Genomic DNA, 21,607 nt, shown 5'->3' with positions numbered 1-21,607 from the left:
AAAAGAAGAAGAAGAAAGAAAGAAAACCTGTTTCCAAAGAGGAATCTCAAACTGTATAGTGCTTAGTGTAGTAAAAGGCACCCTGAAGTCCAAAGACAGTTCTAAGCACCAAGGCCTACACCTTCTGACCTTCTGACAAGTCATTTTGTGTCTTTGGACCTTGGTTTCCTTCTCTATAAAATGGTGATGATAATGCTCACAGTGCCTATGCCAGAGGACCATTGTGAGGAGAGCACTCGGTGAACTCTAAAGTACAATATAATTGGGGGTTCTTCATCTTCCTGATAATGACAATAATAGCTATCATAATAGCTGACATTTATATAACGTTTTATGGTTTGCAAAGATCTCGATACACATGACCTCCCTCACTTGGCAAAATCACCTTCCAAAGATAATATGAGGGGGAGGGCTCATTTGGATGTGCAGGTTCTGACTGGTGTGTTACAGAATCAGCCTCATCTCTGCAGTGACGGCTTGAACAAATCTTTTTTTTCCAAATTTTGCGTTCTACCGTGAGACTTTTGTTCTCTTGCATAAAGCATAGTCTGCCTTAGACCATTAGCTGAAACATCGAGGACTCGCTTTGTGGCAGTTCTGAGCACAAAGCCAAGGACAAATAGGAACCCTAGATACTTTGGGATAGGGACAGGGGTGACTGATAACAATGATGAAAGCCAAGCAGCTCTTCTTGGGCAGTTAAAAGTTTAGCAGTCAGAATTTGTTTTGAATCTGGCTTCCAAGGGGAGAAAGAACCGCAGGATATTTAAGAAATTAGTTAATTATAGTAACCTGTAGTTAAAGCCTCAGACACAACCTCCCCAGGAGTAGGCTCAGTTTACTTATTTGTGAGCCAAATTCTGCAAATATTTGTATTCCCATTCGTTGCGAGGAAGACAGTATAGCACAGCGCCTCCCTCAAACACAATAGGTGCTTGATAAATGCTTACTGACTGGTTCCCTTCAAGCCTCAGTTCAAATCCTACCTTATGCAAGAATCCTTTCCCAGGTCCCCTTCTCTCCCTCCATGCTGCCACTGCTAGTTTCTTCTGACATGATTTCCAATATACCGAGTATATCTCATAGGGACATAGTTGTTTGTATATGGTCTCCCTGGTTCAAATGTGAGCTCCCTAAAGGCAGGAACTATGTTTTTGCCTTTCTTTGTATCCCCAAATTTTAGCACCATGTCTTGCCCATAGTAAGTGCTTAGTAAATGATTGCTCACTGTCTCAAAGAGGAATATCAGTGAAGAGGAACAGGAGTGAAAGAAAATGGTATAGGCTCTTCCTTACCTCTTTCCAGAAGATAAAGAGTGTTCCACTGATGATAATTACAGCAGATATTAGAATTTTCAAGATGAGGGCTTTACTGAGAATTGTATCTTTCAGACTCCTAGGGGGATGCTTCAGGGCATCTTTGTCAACTGGTTCCACTCCCAAACTATTCAAAACAAAATGTAATACTTTGACAGACCACCCAGTAAAAGGAAATGCAGAACATAGATTCATTTATCAAACACTTCTTATGTGTCTACTCTTCATATCACTGGGCTAGGTGCTGGGAGTGATACAAGGCTCAAGAAGACCATCAGTCTTCCCGTTAAGGAATTTACCACAAACTGGAAGGGTTCAAGGCATTGTAGTATCTTGTCCCACGCATTGGTCAGTAGACCTGAGTTCTCAGTTTGGTGCAGGCAGGAAACTTAGAGACCACTTAGGACAAAGCTTCATTTAAAATTCTGGGGAAACTGAGGTCCATTGAGAGTATATTGGGACCTTGGACCCTAGGCCTAGCTGATCAATGTTACCATATGAGTTTATTCATAAGAATATGCATGGGATCTTCTCACCTTTGAGCTGGTGGTCCATCCATGATAATGTTGATCCAAAGAATCTGCATTGCATTGAGGGGGTTGGGTAAGTTAAATACTGTGGACAAAGTAATCAGGCTTAAAGCGGAAATACTCCTAGGAAACAAAACCAGCAGAGAGTGGCAAAGTATAGAGAGCTACTTCCATGGGGGGTTGGGGGAGAGGGTAGGAGGGGAGACAATTGTTACCTGATGTTCATGCAAATCTGTACTCACGTGCTGAGCTGAAACCGTACGAAATTTTTTATGTTATAAAAAATTCCTTTTCCTTCCTCTACCGCATTCCTGGAAGAATAAGTGAGAGCAAATGAGCAAGATGCTTTGTATCTCTAATACATTTAACATGGGATACTTTTTATTTTAGCTATATGTATTGATACCTTTATTCCTCTACCAGACTATAAACTCCATGAGTTCAGGGATTAAGTTTGATGTTAGTTTTGTTATCTTGAAATGCACCTAGCATCCTTCTTCCCTGGAAGATCTGAATTCAAATCCTGCCTCAGACACTTACTAGCTGGTGACCCTGGGCAAATCACTTCACCTCTGTCTGCCTCAGTTTTCTCATCTGTGAAATGGGAATAATAATAGCATCTACTTCACAGAGTTGTTGTGAGGATCAAATGAAATAACATATTAAGTGTTTTGTAAACCTCAAAGCATCATATACATGATGAAGAAGACGACGATGGTGATGATGACGAGAGTTATTATGATGATAGTTGAGTGGAGGATGGATTGAAGTGGGTGGATTGGAGTGATGATGGCAGAGTCTGATTCCTGGCTTAGCTCCTGATTTTTACCTAGAAGCCCAGAATGGCAAGGGACCTCAGAAACCAGTTAGTCTGACCCTCACCCCAAACCCGGAAAGCCCTAAGTAACCTTAAAGTAGGGGTTGTAGTCTCCCCTTTTGTCATGTGTTTACAGTTCCCATCCCTAGGTAAACTATAAGTGTGCTGATGTTTGCAAGCAGGAAGTGTCTACTTCTTGAAAGTCTTCCCCAGTCGAGCTAGGAGTGGTGCCTGATGTCTAAGAACCCCATTCAAAGATGGAAGTATGGGCTTCCTTTTGCCTTTTGTGAAGACTTATTAAAGACCCAGTGGAGACAGAAGGGAAAAGGGGGGGGGGTTATGCTAACTACCCTGGCCTTTGGAAAGATTTTTGTAAAAAATCCTAAAATTCAGTCCCATAATTAATGAGAATAAAAGATTCCCAGTTTTTAGTATTAAAACACATAAATGAAATAAGAGCTATTCATTGAACCACATGGGTATAACCTCACTTGGTTCAACAGCATCATAAAATTCAGGGGTTTCTAACTGGAGAGAACTTTAAAGATGACCTGATTCAACTCTGCTTTTTTATAGTGGAAAAAACAGGTTCAGGGAAGGGAAAGGACTTGCCCAATATTACTAAGCTAGTTAGCAGAGTTGGGATTAAAACCACTTCAATCCATCCTCCACTCAACTATCAAAGTGAGGTTCTGAAAATATAGGTCTGACCACATCACTCTGTCCCTACAAATTTAGTAAACTCCAGTGGCTCCCTATTACTTCAAATATCAAATAGAATGTTTCTCTTTGGGGCTTTTAAAGACCTTTATCACTTGCCCTCTTCTTCCTTTTTGTCTTCTTAAACACTTTATTCCCTCTGTATATTTTGCAGTCCAATGACCCTGGCCTCCTTCCATCTCCTGGCTCAACAGTCATAGTCTTAGTTGCACAATTTCCATTGACCCTGGGCTGCCACACAGGCAGTTTTAGAAAGTTATGTGTGGGGGCTGCTAGGTGGTGCAGTGGATAGAACACTGGCCCTGGAGTCAGGAGGACCTGAGTTCAAATTCGACCTCAGACACTTAATACTTACTAGCTGTGTGACCCTGGGTAAGTCACTTAACCCTCACTGTCCCACAAAAAAAACAAAAAAAGAAAGTTATGTGTGAATATGACCCTGCAGACATTTATCAGGCCCCTTTTGGGGGTAAGATGGGGCAACTAAGTGGTGCAGTAGATAGAACACTGGGCCTGGAGTCAGAAGATTCATCTTCATGAATTCAAATCTGGCCTCAGATGTTTACTATCTGTGTGACCCAGTGCAAATCACTTCACCCTGTTTGCCTCAGTTTTCCCATCTGTAAAATGAGCTAGAGAAAGAAATTGAAAACCACTCCAGTATCTTTGCCAAGAAAATGGGGTCATGAAGAGTGTGTCATGACTGAAATTACTGAACAATAACTACAGGGGTAAGACTCATCTAGGTGCTATAGGGGATACAGACCATATCTTGTTTTCTATTTAGAAGATTCTATTTAAAGGATTCCCATGTTAAATTACATTGTAAAACAAATCACCACCATCTAGTTCAACTTTTGTAAGTTAAAATGTTTACATATCAGATTTTCTTATAAGTACAGCACATCCATATAACAGAATATGCAAATGAACCTTGTTTACAGTGCATTCACTCTATTTGCAGACCCAGAGCACCACTAAGTGTGTATATAAAGTGTCAATAGTATAAGAGGCAGCTTTTGCAAACTTAGCCCATCTCTATCGCCTGAAACCTCTTTTCAGTGTGATCCTTGGTGTCTAGCTAGGCCACCTGGCTACATCAGAGCTGAGACCTGGTTAGCAGAATGAGGCCATCACAGAGTCAGATGTTTTTAGTGCCTCCCTGGGGAAGAGGTCCTATCCTGGAATCTTTTACCACGTAGAGGAAATGCCATACCCTAAAACATCCTACCATTTCAGTGTACATTCAATATCTATCTTTAGGGTTAGATATTTTTAATCACCTCGCCAGTAAGCAACCCTGCCTTTTTTCTGAAAGTTAAAAAAATTGCGATCTAACATCATGCTTGCACATAGTGAATCTCATACAAATAATCATACTACAAATGCTTTACAGTTTACAAAGTGGCTTTATGGTCTTTTTATTCCTTGGTCACATTTTAGAGGTAGAAAAGTTACAAGAGAAGAAACAGTAGACTTGGAGTCAGAAGAAGACCTAGATCTTAGTAACTTCTCATCTGCAAAATGGGGATAACTGCCTACCTCACAAGGTGACTATGGAGATGGTGTTTTATGGACTGAAATATGTTATGAAATGTGAGTTTTTAATTATTACTGTATCTCAAAAGTTTCACATGAGGTAGGCATGACAACTGATATCACCCCCACTTTATAGATGAGGAAACTGAGGCTCAGATGCAATAATTTGCCTAAAGTCAAATGGCTAGTTAGCAGCAGGGCCTGAATTCCTAGACAATCATCTTTTTACATCAGAGGAAGGCAACCACATTCACTAAAGGTGTTTTTGCTGTTAACTGAGAATATTTGAAATGCAACTCACATTATAGTGGAGAAGTCATCATCTACTAGTATCATACTGGCAGCTTCTTTACTGACATCTGTCCCTGTCTGCCCCATGGCAATTCCAATATCAGCAGATTTTAGTGCTACTGCATCATTGACACCATCCCCTGTCATTCCCACGATAGCACCAGATTCCTGCAGAGCCTTGGGGAAGACAGAGGGCAATCAACATTAATTCCCATGCCCTGAACTCCTATACTTTTCAATCCTTTGCAATCTAAACCTGCTAGTGTAAAATAAAAATACCATGTGGGGCAGCTAGATGGCGCAGTGGATAGAGCACCGGCCCTGGAGTCATGAGTATCTGAGTTCAAATCTGGCCTCAGACACTTAACACTTACTAGCTGTGTGACCCTGGGCAAGTCACTTAACCCCAATTGCCTCACTTAAAAAAAAAAAAAAACCATGTACTTGACAGTTAAGAAATTGTCCATTTGTGACTATATTTTCACTATCGACTTTTTTTTTTTCCCACCATCCAATAAATTGTAATATCTGCCTTGTGGAATAAACTGCCCACAGACTTACTAAATGTACTTGGAAGTTCTATGCTTTCATCATGGAGTTCTCATCCCCTTCACAGCTTAGTAGGTCATTTTCACAAACTGCCATGGCTGAAAAACATAATCTCCCTGAAATCAACATGGCAATCTCCTGAATCGACTGTGCTCTGTTTTGTATTGATGATCAGTGTATGATCAGTGGCATATCTTCCAGTAGACGTTAAACTACCTGAATGCAGGCACTGTGTTAGTTATAATCTCACCTAGTACCTAATGCCCATAGTAGGTGCTTCCCAACCCTGTAGTTGATTGCAGCCCATGGTTCAAGGCATACCTTAATTATTTTGAGTTTGTGCTTTGGACTTGTCCTGAAAAATATTGACACCTGAATAACAAAGAGGGGGGAAAAAAGAGAGATGCATAACTCTGAAAATAAGTCTCAATCACAGGCAGTTTCTCCCTCTACTCCTTCCTTTTCCCACTACCCCCATATACACACCCACAGAAAAAGGGTTATTACCTTTCTGACTTTTTCTGAGAGCTCAGGCTTCTCCATGTTCTCCACTTCTTCTCCCGACATGGCTTTTAATTTCCCGTTGCACAAGCCAATGTTTCTGCCTTTAAACAAAAGCCTGTCTAAATGATACGATCTGAAAGTACTCTCCAAACTCTGGCCCCATCAAGAGTTTGGGAGTCTTTCCTTCAGCTTTTCCCTAGCTCCTCCCTCCCTCAGTCTCTACATCCACTACAAATTTTCAGAAATAATAGGTAGCTGATGGGAGACAGAATAAAAACAATTATAACCAGGAATGACAACCTGTAGAGTCACACATAATGGACTCTGATATTAAAACTCTCTTCTGGAAAGCACCATGCTGTTATTTCATCTTCACTATTTCCAGAAACAGTGACCCTCCAAAAAGTCACAGAATCATGGAATACTAGGCCTGAAATAGGCCTTATAGAATAGCTTGCCTTAGCAGAGGCCATACTGGTTCAAAGGACAAAGCACTTTAATCAAAGTCAGGATATATTCAGTACTTGCCACAGGGTTTCTGAAGCCAGACAAGTTTGTTATCTTTCGCCTTGTTGTGTTTTTTTCCCCCCAAATTCGATTATCCTTTGGCCCTGGTTTTTTTTTTTTTCTGTTCTGAAGAAAAAGAGGGATGTTTTCATTCCCCATACAGTAATATCCTGAAGATTCATGGTCTGTTGGGCTTGATTTTGGAGACTTGTTTACAGTGGAGGATATAAATACAGAACAGGATTGAGGCTCTGCACCAACTCTCCCAGAATCCTTAGATCTCAGGGGAAAGAAAAGCCCATGTGACTTAGTAGGTCATGAAATACAAATAACAGATCCCCATTTGTAATGGTGCTTTGGGTAGACAAGGAAGTGAATGCACTTGGGGTCAATGTAAGAGCTGTATTTTGTAGCATTGCATAGGCTTGAGGATACAATTTCACTTGTAGCATGACTATTGTCTACAGAGTAGCAAGGTGCTTAAATAATAGCGGTTTACAGTATGGTTCAAATCAATCAATAACTTGGCTTTTACCCTAAGGCACAGTGAAATGATGTTGGAGAAGAGATCGGTGCCTTGGACAAGGTACTTGACCCTAAAGGTTCCTTCTGATTATGTGAGTCTATGAAGATCTCCTGGGGTGGCCTGTTCCCATGATGAAGATATAAAATTCTTTGAAAATTCCCAGAGGCTGGCTATTTCCTCAATTTCCCATAAGAGTGAATTTGCTTGATATGGTCACCTCCCAGAGCATCTTCTATTACAGCAGATCACTGTGGGGCTGTTGTAACAGGCAGGGTTACACTGCTGAATTCTTTCAGGAGTGTCTCAAACAACATTTTTTCAGGGCTAATAAGAAGGGATTCGTTTTCTTGCCAAGATGGAGTTCTATGTTGTTTAGAACAAGAAGCCCAACCCCACTGGTTTGTTACCTATAGCCAGAGCAGTTTCCAGGGCATCCCCCGTGATCATTTTTATGGACACGCCTGACTCAGAGAGAACTCGCACAGCTTCCTTCACTCCCACTCTTGGAGGATCGATTATTCCAACGAGGCCTAAGAATGTGAGCTTACCCAGCTCTGGGCCTGAAGCAAGAGCCAGTACTAAGACAAGAAAGAAGGGAGGGTGAGGGTGGGGGTGGAAAAAAGGACAATTGACAGTGAGTTTCCATAATGTTCAGGAATCACTGATACCTTAGGTTGTTTTAGACTGTACACCCCATGAGGGCAAAGGCTGGGTTCTCTCTATTTTTGTATGCACCCACTTCCCCACCCCCACCTCCAGGCCTAGCACAATGCTCTGCATACTATATATACTTAATAAATTTTTATTGAATGAATGAATATGCTATGGATATAACAGATGATGTGAAGAGAGTTGGTGCTCAGGCTTATTCTCTGGACTCCATTTTTCATGCTCAAAAAAAAAAAAAGCATTAACTTTGAAATCAAAGGACTTGAGTTTGAATGCCGGCTCTGTTGCTTTTTTACCTGAGTGGCCTTTAACTTCTCTGGTCCTCAGTTTCCTTAGGTGTAAAATGAGGAGACTGGACTAGATCATCTTTAAGGTCCCTTCTGGCTCTAGGTTTATGATTCTAGTGAACCTTCCCTCTTCTAGCACTTACAGTGGGGGCTCTGCCCAAGAAGCTAAATCATTCAAATGAAAGCAGCATCCCTACCATGGATGTTGGGAGTGCTTTAGTTCTCATACCATTTCCTTGTCTTTGCTCACAGCTCCTCCATGTCTAGAATGTCTCTTCCCTCATCCTCTTTACCCATCCTACCCTGAGAAAGTTGTACGGTGGTAAGGGCATGGACTTGGAGTAAGGAGAGTCCTGAGTTCCAATCCCAACTCCATAGCTTATTATTTGTGTGACCACAGGCAAGTCACTTCATCCTCTGGCTCTGCTCCTTCAAACTGTAAAATGAACCTATGAACCTATCATTAAGGCTATTATAAGGATTAGCTGGAAATGTTTGTCTGCTATTACCCAGCCTTCAAGACCATGCCAAAGTCCATTGGGAAGTTTTTCTTGATCACCCATGGAAATCTCTTTTGTTCTCCCAACTCCACAGCAGTTATTATCTATGCTATTGACTAACATTACTGGCCTTACCAATAATTAATATTAATTAATAGATTAATATAAATATTGGTTGCCTGTGTATGTATGTAGGTATATATGATGCCCCCAACTAAACTATTTTCTCTCTGAAGGTAGGGGCTATATCTCACCCAACCCCTAGCACATGGCCTTGTGAATAGGAGTTCAAACACAATGGGTTGATTAATCAAATCCTTGCATTTCTACTAATCCCAAAGCTGGTTATAGAACTTTCAGTGATTTTTTTTTTGGGGGGGGGAGGGCGGTGGCAGGGCAGTGAGGGTTAAGTGACTTGCCCAGGGTCACACAGCTAGTAAGAGTCAAGTGTCTGAGGCCAGATTTGAACTCAGGTCCTCCTGAATCCAGGGGTGGCGCTTTATCCATTGAACCACCTAGCTGGCCCCCAGTGAATTTTTTAAAAGCCCAATGAAGTGTCACCTCCCCTCCCTAAGTCTCTCCTTCCTCTCCCCCATTTAGAAGAGTTTTTCCTCTCAGACCTACTTTTGTAAGTTTCTAATGCAATGACAGCCACCTGTGGGAGAGAGGTGTCTTCTCTCCCAACTGGACTGTAAGCTCTTTTAGGGCAAGGAACATGCCATGCTGTATATAAATTTGTATCTTCCCTCCTCCTAGCCCAGAGTTCTGCATACTCTAAGTGCTTACTAAGTGATTATTAAACAAAGGCAGCTCCAAATTAATAACAAATTATGTGTATATGTACATGTGTGATATTTATTGAGCACTTTGGCGTTTATGAAATGCTTTCCTTACAACAACGCTGTGAGTTAGCTAGCACAAATACTATTATCCTGCTGAAGAAATTGATGCCCAATGGCTTAGCAAGAGTTACAGCAGAAAGTCAGATCACGGTATTCAGGGCCAGTGTTAGTTATATGATTACACGGCATCCCACTCTATATACTCTTGGATTTTGAAGAACGTGTGGCCTGAAGCTCTTGTGGCCAATTCATTGAGGTCTTTATGCTCAGCTTTCATGACTTTGCCAATTGGTTGGATTAATCCCATTGTCTTTCAGCTCTGGGATGATGAGGATGTGCAGCTGTGAAGGGGGTTGGTAATCAGTCATGGGCATTAAATCTTATTGATTCATTTAAGAAACTGTTAAGTGACTGAGGCTCAGTGTGAAGGGATGTATAATGGTCATGAAAATCTAGCTCCTTATGACATGTTCAGGGTTTTGTTCAGCTCGATAAATAAGTGAGTGTCTACTGTGTGCTCAGAAATGAATCACATGCTCAGCAACATGCTCTGTGCTGTGGGAGGACAGAAGATATGGCCCCTGGCCTCAAGTAGCTTAGTCACATGCAGGGGACAAAACGTATGCACATGGTGTAACTATAATGTTTTTAAGTTCTCAGCATATCATGGTTGGGAAATCATTGAACAAATTAGGCTCCATCTTGAGGTACCATGTCAAATTCCTCAAGTCTGATCTTAAGATTTTTTTTTTTTGGTGGGCAATGATGGTTAAGTGACTTGCTCAGGATCACACAGCTAGTGAGTGTCAAGTGTTTCAGCCCATTTGAACTCAGCTCCTGTATCCAGGGCTGGTTGCTTTATCCACTATGCCACCTAGCTGCCCCCCTCTTAAGAATCTTCTTAAGCAATCAATATGTCATTAAGAGTATAGCATTCTACATGTCAACCACCAGGTATTTATTAAGTGTCTACTGTATGCTAGGTGTAGTGATAGGGACTAGGGATACAGATACAAAGTACAGCTCTTTGTGGTTGCTTGAGAATGATTTCAGTTTTTAAAAACAAGAAGAGAATAAGCAATAACTGAGCAGAATACGTGAGCTGAGATATACTCAGCTTGTTGGCAAAACCGCTTTCCATTGGTTCAGGAAACTGGAACAAGTCAAGGAAGGAGAATTCTTGACGGAGGGAAAAACTTCTGCTTCTCTTGACGAAGGTGCTACAGGGTGGGTGGGTCAACCAGGAAAGGGGGATTTTGTGATGAGAAGCTATCAGAGAATTTAGAGTGGGAAATGTCATTTTACAGAGTAGGGAAATGACATCCAAGGTCATAGTTAATTAATAGTAATAATCATAATAATAATAGCTAGCATTTAGATGGCAGAGTTTGCAAGGTTTGCAAAGTGCTTTCCACATGTTATCTCATTTGACTCACAATAATCATGAAAGTGAGTGATATTATTATTCCCATTTTACAACTTAAGAAACTGAGGCTTGCAGAAGTTGGTTTAGTAAATGAAGCATTGGGTTTGGTAGCAAGAAGATATCATTTCACATACTTATCTGTGGGAGCTTGGGCCAGCCTCAGTTTTCTCATCTATAAAATGAGGACGATAAGGGTCCCTATCTCACAGGATTGCTTGTCGTGAGAGAGCAGATGCAAAGCCTTTTTCTTTTTTTAGTGAGGCTATTGGGGTTAAGTGACTTGCCCAGGGTCACACAGCTAGTAAGTGTTAAGTGTCTGAGGCCGGATTTGAACTCAGGTACTCCTGACTCCAGGGCTGGTGCTCTATCCACTGCGCCACCTAGCTGCCCCGCAAAGCCTTTTTCACACCTTAAAATACTACATAAATAGTAATGGTGACAAGGGACTGGCCCAGAGTCACACACAGAGAAGTGGGAATTGTCTATGGCAGGTTTCAAACTCAGATCTATTTGTCTTAGTTCAGCACTACACATTATGCCACCTAGTTCTCTTGGAAGCAAGCAGGCCATATAAGATTTGAATGCAGATCCTTTGAGGCCAAACCCAATATTTGTGCTATACCATATATTGGGGGGTGGAGGGGCGGGGAGAAGAGAGGAAGGGGGAAAGTCTTAATGAGGCAGAAAGAGTAGTTTATTTAAGAGTCACAGGACCTGAGCCCAAATCCTAGGATCTGCCACTTAATAGTTGAGCAACCTGAAGCAAATCATTTAATTTCTGACCCTCAGGTTTCCTCATCTGTAAAATGGGGGAAATAATACTTGTACTCCCAGGGTTGTGGGGAGGTAGTGTGTGTAAAGTGCTTCCTATATATGGGAGTGCTAAATAAATGTAAGCTAAGATCATAATTAGTAAAAATAACATGGATTTTAAATCTGAAAAAGCAGAACATACTACCTTAGGGGCAGTGAACAATAATACTTGGAGGCCCTCTCTATTCCATAGAGTATACAGAGCTAAAGCATTCTAAGGGGATGGATTGGGGAGGGTTCTTTTTCTTTGTTTTAGACTGTTTAATCAAACTTTTTCTTTATTCTTAAACCCCAGACAGGATACTGGTCTGCCCCACAGAATGAATATAGCTTATCAGCTGAATGTTTACAGCCTGTGAGAGAGAGAGAGGTGGCCCAACAGAGATGGAGCAAATGGGAAAGGCAGAAGCTGTGCGTGACTGACCCCGCAGACCAAGGGAGCCCATTCTCTTCTCTTCCTGAAGGCAGAAGGATTTCTGCTGGGGAGTCAGCTGCAGGGGGATCCCCCCATTGTTGTACATGGTGCAGTAGCGGATCACTTCTTCGAAGGCCCCCTTCATGAAGTAAACTTCTTCCTGTTCCTTGGGGGAAAAGAAAAAAACCCACCATCCCGCAAAGTGATTCTTGGAGCAGCTCATGGTGCCTAGCTACAAATTAAAATCCAACAAAACAAGCAACAGTAGTCTATTTGAAGGACTCCCTCAACCTGACCAGTGGGGGTCATAGCATCAGAGAATTTGTGAGTGGGAAGGGGAACCACAAATCATCTCATTCACCCCCAACATTTTACAGACGAGAAAACTGAGGCCCAGAAAGGGTCATGACTCCCCTGGGGTTCCCCAGCATTAGACCAGGATGCCAGGCCCCTGCCTTTTTTCTCTGTTACTCTGTGGTGGCCCAATCCTTTCTCTACCCCCTCCTCCTCACTGAAGGAGGAGAAAGAAATGACTTCGCTCAGAGACTCTGGTAGGAGGGAAGACAGGCTCCCATGGTAGCAAACACGAAACGGAATGGCTTCTATTGTACCTCTGCAGTGGGTGTGGAGGGATGAGATGACAGTGCTGAATTCTGAGACCAAATTTTCAAGGGCATTAGTGCCCCATCATACTTAATGATTGATCTGGATAATGATGTGACAGTGGTTAGTCTTCAGTAATTGTTGGCAGTTTTCTTACCGGATAAATAAAAACAGAGTATTTGAGCTGGAAGAGATTTCAGAGACCATCTAATGCCAATCTTCTCATCTTACAGATGAGAAAACGGAGTCCCAGGAAGACAGAATGACTTCCACTAGGTTACATAGCAGCGGGATCACGGGTAGTACTCAGACCAGACCTCCAGACTCCCAGTTTGGCTTTCTTCCCACCACCTGAGATTGCTCCATGTGCACGATAGCATTTGTTAGGTATCTCAGCCTTCCCAACAAAGTTAGAAATGGATGAATTTAATCTTGGAGTACCCGTAGGAGATTTTTCAAAATGTTCACCAATGCACACCCTGCTGTCATCATACCATCGTGATTCACTAATGCCACTGATGATTGAGTAATAGCAAAGTGTTGCTAGGTTGGTGGATCTCCATACAGACAAATGGCCGGCCCGTGAGTGGTTGCTAAGGTCTCTGCCACGGACGGGTAAAGAAGACTGAAAAACACTGGGTGCAAAATTCTGATGTGTTGCCAATGAGTCTGTCCTATTTCTCCACTAAATTCCTACTCTGATGCCTTGTCATGGTATGGAAGAGAGCGAGGGCACGCGCGTGAGAGAGAGAGAGAGAGAAAATGAATACAAATGATGGAAGGCCCTGCCCTAAGCTGCAGAAGCCTCAAGTCCAGACCCAGCGGTGTCTCCATTATCTTAGCCCCAGCTGAGCTGAGTGAAAGGGGGTCACCAGAGCCTCAGAGACAGTAAGCTAAGACATGGAGAGACTGTGTAGTCTGCAGTAATGTAGAGAGTACTGCCCTATGGAAATAATGAATCCATAAGATTCTAAAGTATTATTAACATAATTAGAGAGGGTTATATAAGCATAAGGAAATAATAGCCGCTCTTTTTGTAACCTTTTGTAATCTACAAAACAATCTGTCCACAACTGTATTGTGAGCTATATATAGCAAGTATTAGTCCCATTTTACCGATAAAGAAACCAAAGATCAAAAACGTGACTTTCCCAAGATCATTTAGTAGAGATGATGAGGTAGGCATAGTGAAAGGGAAAGAATCATCCCCAAATGAAATAAAACACTATTTTAAAAAAGAATATTTTTAAAAATAAAGTAATTTAAAGTATATATATATATATACACGCATATATTATACACACACACACACACACACACACACACACACACTTTTTTGGGAGTGGGTGGGGCAATGAGGGTTAAGAGACTTGCCCAGGGTCACACAACTAGTAAGTGTCATGTGTCTGAGACTGGATTTGAACTCAGGTCCTCCTGAATCCAGGGCCAGCACTTTATCCACTGCACCACCTAGCTGCCCCTCATATATATGTGTGTGTGTGTGTGTGTGTGTGTAATGAAGCCCTTTAACAGATGATCTGTCAGTATGACCTCCCTGACCAGTGAAAGGCAGTAGACTCTCTTTATATAGACTGGCTTTATATTCTCCTGACATGTCATTTTTGCTTGTTTAAAAACAAAAAGTCATTCGTATAAGTGAAACCACAGATAGTGTGTCCACCTGACAACTAGGAGTCACAAAATCACAGATGACATGTGGACATCCTCAGAAAGGAGAATGCTTTTGTCTAAAATGTTCATAAACTCCAGAGACAGGCAGGCTTGAAGTGAAGTGGAAGCAAATACGTGTGTTTGTGTACACACACTCACACACACATATTTGCCTCCATTTATATGATACACACACACATATATATATATATATATATTAGTGAGGCAATTGGGGTTAAGTGACTTGCCCAGGGTCACACAGCTAATAAGTGTTAAGTGTCTGAGGCCGGATTTGAACTCAGGACCTCCTGAATCCAGGGCCGGTGCTCTATCCACTGCGCCATCTACTGCCCCACACATATATATATTTTTAAAGGAAGATCCTCTGACTTCTAACACCCAACATTTTTTAATCCTTTTCTGTTTTGATAGGCTTGGGCTATACGAGGTTAAGACTCATAACTGAATTATGTTAAAAAGAACCTTAGAAATCATCCCATTCAACTCTATCACTTTACAAAAGAGGAAACTGAGTCCCAGAGAGAAAAATGACTCATTTGGTGCCATGCAATGAGTTAGTGCCAGGAGTGGAACTAGAGCCTTTCCTTGGAGCTTCAGATAACTTAGAATGGCCATCTGTTTTTAGTTGTTGGGACTATCTAGGTGTGTTACTCCTGAAGACCACATGGTTTCATATGGCATCTCATCAAGTCCCAAATTACTGTCAATGAGACTTTTTTTTTCCTTAAAGGCACGATCTAGAATCTGGAAGTTAGTATGGCATGGTACAGAGAACATGGACTTTGCACTCAGGGGAGCTTTGTTTAAAGCTTGCCCCACCCAGCTTCTGATGCTTGATAAGTGCATGATCTTGGACAAGTCCCACTGGGTATCAGTTTCCACTATAAAATAAGGTTTGGGGATTAGATGATTAGACTCTGGCATTCCCTCTAGAAGGACAATTTGTCTTCTAAAGTTCTTTCTGCCTCTCACATTGTTTGTTCTGAGAGCTCTTTCATCTCTGACATTGTATGAGGTCTCTTCTAGCTCTAAATTCTGTGATGCCACAGTGGCTTTTCCCCCCATTATCTTGGATGCACACCTAGGTATACACTGTTAGTTATTAGATTGCCAGGCTGGCAGTTTAGTCCTTTAAGATGGCACCAGCGGGGTGCAGCTAGGTGTCGCTGGATTCAGGAGGACCTGAATTCAAATCCGACCTCAGATACTTGACACACATTAGCTGTGTGACCCCGGGCAAGTCACTTAACCCTCACTGCCCTGCAAAAAAAAAAAAGAAAGAAAAGAAAAAGAAAAGATGGTACCAGGTAATTTAACATGATTTTTAAAAAACCATATTATTGCTACTACAATGAGAATGTACAGTGGGATTTATAATCCTGGGGGAACTTCAGGCCTTGGGTTCAATGTGTCAATTCAATCTAATAAACAGACACTAATTAATTTCCTAGATAGAAGGATGAAAAATGGCAGGCTACCCTCCAGGTGCTTACAGTCTGCTAGGGAAGATAAGATGTAACATGTAATACAAGATAGAATGTGATAGGGGCAAGAGATCCTGCTCTGGTGCCTTCTGCAGAATTAAATTCCCTCACTGGTTATGTGACCTTAATTCCTACTACTTACCTGAAACTGATCTCTCTTAACTGCTAAGCCAATGGCCTCTTCTCATTTCTTATCATACTTAAATTCTCTGAAACTCTTGAAACTGTCCTCTTCCTCTTCTCTTGAAGAGCTGCTTCTCCTTGAGTTTTTTTTTTGACCATCTTTCCTGGTTTTTCTCTTACCTATCTGACTACCTTGAAGTCTCCTGTGCTGGATTATCCACACCCTGATGCCTTCTTGTGAGTGTCATATTCTACAGAAGTTCATGATCTCCCTGTGGCTAATGCCTTCTCTCCACCACTCCTTGGAATTTACTTTGTGATGTTATGTATAAATTTTATAGGCACTTTTCTGATACACCTTGTTTCCCTACAGTAGACTGGGAGACTCTTGAGAACAGGTGCTCTTTTGTTTTTTGTCTTTGTATTCCCAGGCAGACAAATTTTAAATGAATGAATGAATGAATGAATGAATGGAGATCACTTTGGAAGAGTCAAGGCAAGTGTACATACAGGAGATAATATCTGAGCTAACTTGTGAAGGAAGAGAAGGATTTTAATAGGTAGAGAAAAAGAGGAACTACATTCCAGACTTAGGAGATGACTTGCATAAAAACACAGAGAAATTGGGAAACAGCTAGTAGCCCAGTTTGGCTGGAGCAAAGTATGTGTGAAGAGGAATTGGGTGAAGTGAAAATGGAAAATTGGGCTGGAGCCAGAATTTGGCAGTCCTTGAATACTAAGCTAAAAGGTTTGTATTTTATTCTAGAGGTGATGGGGAACCAATGAAGCTCATGCTAATTTGTAGGGCAGGACTTTTCATTATTCAACCATTAATCAGGGATAATATTTGCTCAAAGCAATGAATCAGAAGCTGTGAGTTGCCATGAACTCCTTGAGTAGAAGGGACAGAGGAGTATGGAGGAGGGCATTTGGATGAACATCAGTGGGAGGAGAAACAGAAGTGATTTTGTCATTGGAGCTACCTAAACAGAAAGAGGAAATAGATGGGTTTGGGAAACAATCACAAGCCTGGAACAGAAGCATGATATAAGTTGTGTTGGAGGGGTTTCAATTATCCAGACAACTGCATAAATGAGAGAGGGGCTAGAGTTCTCTCTTTACCAAACACAGAGCAGTTAATAACTTTTTGTCTTGCCTTAGTGATAATTTTCTCTTTCAAGATGTGAAGGAACCATCAAGGGGAAAATTCTTTACGGAATCTCATTTGTACTAATAGGGAAAATTAATTGACTTTCACAAAGTAACAGCTAATAAGCAGCTGAGGCAGGGATTTGAACCCAGGTCTTCCTGACTTGAGGTCCAGTGCTAGCTAGGTGGCACAGTACAGCACTAGTCTTGAAGTTAGGAGAACCTGAGTTCAAATCTCACTAGCTGTGTGACTCTGGGCAAGTCACTTAACCCCAATTGCCTTAAACATCCAGGGCCATCTCCAGTCATCCTGTTATATATCTTGTCACTGGACCCAGATAGCTCTGGAGGAGAGAATGAGGCTGGTGACTTTGCATAATGCACCCCCGCCAAATCCAATTCATTGCAAGTCATGACATCACTCCAATGTCATGGTCCTCTTTGAGAATGAAGGACAAACAACAACAACAATAGGGAAGAACTGGTTTCTGGGGTGGAGACAAGTAACCCTTCCCTCCTAAAGTCTGTGATAAAGGAGAGGAAATCTGAGCATAGTTTGACATGTGCCCTAGATTTTAGGAAAGTAGATTTAAAAGTTCAGAGGAGAGAGATATAGAAAGCCATGGTCTAAAAATCTGTAGGAGCAGGGCAGCTAGGTGGCACAGTGGATAAAGCACCAGCCCTGGATTCAGGAGGACCTGAGATCAAATCCAGCCTCAGACATTTGACACATACTAGCTGTGTGACCCTGGGCAAGTCACTTAATCCTCATGGCCCTGAAAAAAAATCTATAGGAGCGCTCAGGCCAGGAGGAATCGGAGATGTTCAAGAACAAAATCATGGATACACAAAGGGAAATAATTCCAATGGAAAAGAAAAATGGAAATTTTGTGAAGAGATGAAGTTCCCCAGGGAATAGAGCATTAGATTTTTAAAGAGATGTACAGAGAAGCAAGGGTAGGTAAGAAAAGAGGAATATTTGAGTGTGACACAGTCCTGTAAAAGGACGCTAAAGCCAAGATGCTAAAGCCAAGGCCAAAAAAGGAAATTAAGGACAGACAGTTTTTAAAGTCTTTTTTTTTTTTTTGTGGGATAATGGGGGTTAAGTGACTTGCCCAGGGTCACACAGCTAGTAAGTGTCAAGTGTCTGAGGCTGGATTTGAACTCAGGAACTCCTGAATCCAGGGCCGGTGCTTTATCCACTGCGCCACCTAGCCGCCCCCAACAGACAGTTTTTAAAAGTGGAGAAAAGGATGGAAGAAGGGATAGGATCTCTTCTCGGAGTGGATGGGACAATAATAACTGACAGCAGGGAGAAGAAAGAGCTGCTTGGTTCTTCTTTTGGAGCTCTCCCCAGTGGAATGGGCTGCCTTGGAAGGCTAGGGGTTCTCCTTCACTGGAGGTCCTGGTGCAGTCTGCATGACCATTGGTCAGCTCTATTGGAGTTCAGGTAGGGGTCAGACTTGATGGCTTCTAAGGTCCTTTCCAGCTCTCAGATTCTGTCATTCTGAGTACAGGGGTGCAATACCCATTATAGAGTCCAAATCAAGAATCACAGAAACCAATAAAAACAAAACAAAACAAAAATAATAAAACCAAAAAATTTTAAAATTTTAAAATTAAAAAAAAAAAAAAGAATCACAGAAACCTCCCTCCCCTCTTATACAGAAAGTTCTGTGATAGCAGGGGCCCAGGTCTTCCCTGTCTCCACCAATTCAGATACTAAGAGGGAATGACTTTGAACATTATCAAATCCTCATAGCCAACTTTCTCCTCTGTAGTAGCTAACAGGGATATGTTCTAGAAACTTTAGCTTCATTCCCAATTCTTTTGATAATTCTAAGAAAACAGAAACTTTACCTCATTTTTAAGGCTGCATTTTACTGCCATCCATTTCTGTTCTGAGCTAAATGGGATCTCTTTTTTCCTGATGTAGGAATCTTTTATGTCACTCAAATCCATCTAAAATAATGAAAAAATGTGGATGTTAGAAAAAAAATTAAAGACTGAATCATCACGAATGAATCTGGTGGCAAAACTCTATAAAGTTGAATTAGTCATTACTCAAATCATCTGACAAGGATGAGAAGTCAAAACATTTGGCTCCTGAAGACAAAGAGAAGCCATTTTCTTTCATTTCAATAAACTTAACTGTTTAAGTGATTCTAGCTTTTAGAAAAGATATTGTTGTTTTTTAAAAAGACTTGACCTTGGGGGGCAGCTAGATGGCGCAGTGGTAAAGCACCGGCCCTGGATTCAGGAGTACCTGAGTTCAAATCCGGCCTCAGACACTTGACACTTACTAGCTGTGTGACCCTGGGCAAGTCACTTAACCCTCATTGCCCTGCAAAAAAAAAAAAAAAAAAAAAAGACTTGACCCAAAGCAGCAGTTATATTGTTCAATGTTTTTCTTTCCTAGATTTTACAGTCTTATCCTAATAGCAGAGAGCTTCGTGGGCTTGGCAATAACCTCAAGCATTTTAATGCTGACCACAATAAATCCTAAGAGTTAAGTATGGCTTTGTTGTGGCCTTTGGAAAGAGAGGTGGAAGAGGAGGAGGGGGGTTCTTAGAATTCTCAGGATTCAGCAATTTCCCCAAATTGTGTATGACAGGTATTAGATTAGATTCTATTCTAAATTCCCAAATGAAGCCTCTAAAAAAAAACTTATTAAAACTGGTCTTTAAGAAACTTTAAGAAAAACATCAAAGTGAATGCTCTCTACCAGAAGGCTGTATACATATTTCTACTACAAGTGCATTGAATTTGGGAGGAAGAGGGTCTGCTTTAAAATCCTGGCTCTTCTACTTACTAGCTATGTGACCTTGGACCAGTCATTTCTCTTTTGATCCTCAATTTCCTCATATATAAAATAAGGGAGTTGGAGTAGAAGTTCTGTAAGGCCCCTTAAGTGTCTGGATCCTAATATCCTAGGGTGGTGTTTATGACTTCTTATAAACATCTCTCTTTTCTACAGAAGCACACTTTCTTTTTGTGGGACCAAAGCTTGATGAGCTAACTTGGAAGTCAGGAGTTTGAATCCTGACTCTGTGTGAGGGCAGATACAACTGTTTTCTTCATAGTTGCATGCTTGCCCCACCCCGCCCCCCCCAAGTTTCTAGTACAGTGCTGAACACATAATACTTCAATGTTTGCTGAACAAGGGAGTGCCTGAATTTCTCCAATTTGGGCAACATGGTCTGAAGTATTTGAAAGGAGCTGAATAAGTTACAAGTAGTTGTTTGCCAAAACAACCTTTTCTAATTTCATTGGGGGGCGGGCGGGGAAGTTCTGGGAGGCCTCCCACCACCATTTTCTTGCTCCCTAAAGAATTTATTAGAAAGGTGATTGATTCTAAACTTAACTGCAATAAGACAATAGAGAGATAAATCAGGTGGGGCAGGCAAAAGAGAAATATTCTCCACAGTTTCTACCTTTTAATTCTCTTTCTTCTTCACTCCCTCTCTCCCTTCTTTCCCTTACATGGTCTTCTCTTTCCTTCTTTAGCCTCTTTCCCCTCTTGTCCTTAAACCTATTCTCCCATTCTCATTCTATTTCCTTTCCTCATCTTCCATTGTTCTCAGGCATAATTTTCTGGGTGTGGAGAATATTTTCTATCATGAGTTCTTTGGAATTGTCTTGCTGATCCAGCCTTTCTTTTTCTTTCCCCAGGGCAATGAGGGTTACGCGACTTGCCCAGAGTCACACAGCTAGTAAGTGTCAAGTGTCTGAGGCCAGATTTGAACTCAGTTCCTCCTGAATCCAGGGCCGGTGCTTTATCCACTGCGCCACCCCGATTCCGCCTTTCTTACAGAAGGCACTACTTACCTTTATCAAAAGATGAGAACACCAGTCACCCCTCTAAATATAGGCTAATGACATGTTTATATACTTTATATAAAACACTCATAGCACATATCACTAAAAAAATCTATAAGCAAAACCTCCCAATATATTACTTGAAGAGCAACAACAACAATAATAACAAAATAAACCAAAAATTTCCAGGGGTGTACAGTATAACTTGCTATTCATTTAATAATTATTGAACAAAATTACCAAAAGTGCTACAATGTTTCTGGTGCCTTCATTGATGATTCTGTTGTTGTTTTTTTGTTTTTTTGCAGGGCAATGAAGGTTAAGTGACTTGCCCAGGGTCACACAGGCCTTCATTGATCATTACAAAGCCTTTGACTTACTTCTGCATTCATAGCTTATCCAAGTACTGCAGATATATAAAATGGGCAAAAGTATAGTGAGAATGTGTAAGTATTTGGTGACTTCAGAGAAAATGGCTCTATTTTA

The 21,607-nt window shown here is 41.4% G+C and overlaps 1 protein-coding gene across 1 annotated transcript in view; it reads right to left on the bottom strand.

Annotated features, from left to right (window-relative positions):
* The window catches only part of ATP2C2 (ATPase secretory pathway Ca2+ transporting 2), a 111,787-nt gene that overhangs the window by 6,838 nt on the left and 83,342 nt on the right, over positions 1-21,607 (bottom strand). Inside the window, exons 16-24 of the mRNA XM_043985342.1 lie at positions 19,163-19,264; positions 12,261-12,417; positions 7,707-7,877; positions 6,270-6,367; positions 6,084-6,134; positions 5,224-5,390; positions 2,089-2,157; positions 1,853-1,969; positions 1,296-1,443 (exon numbers count right to left, since the gene is read on the bottom strand). Coding sequence (XP_043841277.1) covers positions 1,296-1,443; positions 1,853-1,969; positions 2,089-2,157; positions 5,224-5,390; positions 6,084-6,134; positions 6,270-6,367; positions 7,707-7,877; positions 12,261-12,417; positions 19,163-19,264 — 1,080 coding nt within the window. The remainder of the gene's footprint in view (positions 1-1,295; positions 1,444-1,852; positions 1,970-2,088; positions 2,158-5,223; positions 5,391-6,083; positions 6,135-6,269; positions 6,368-7,706; positions 7,878-12,260; positions 12,418-19,162; positions 19,265-21,607) is intronic.

The sequence above is a fragment of the Dromiciops gliroides genome, chromosome 2, assembly GCF_019393635.1.
Source record: "Dromiciops gliroides isolate mDroGli1 chromosome 2, mDroGli1.pri, whole genome shotgun sequence".
NCBI lineage: Eukaryota > Metazoa > Chordata > Mammalia > Microbiotheria > Microbiotheriidae > Dromiciops > Dromiciops gliroides.
This window is presented reverse-complemented; position numbering and strand designations above follow the sequence as displayed.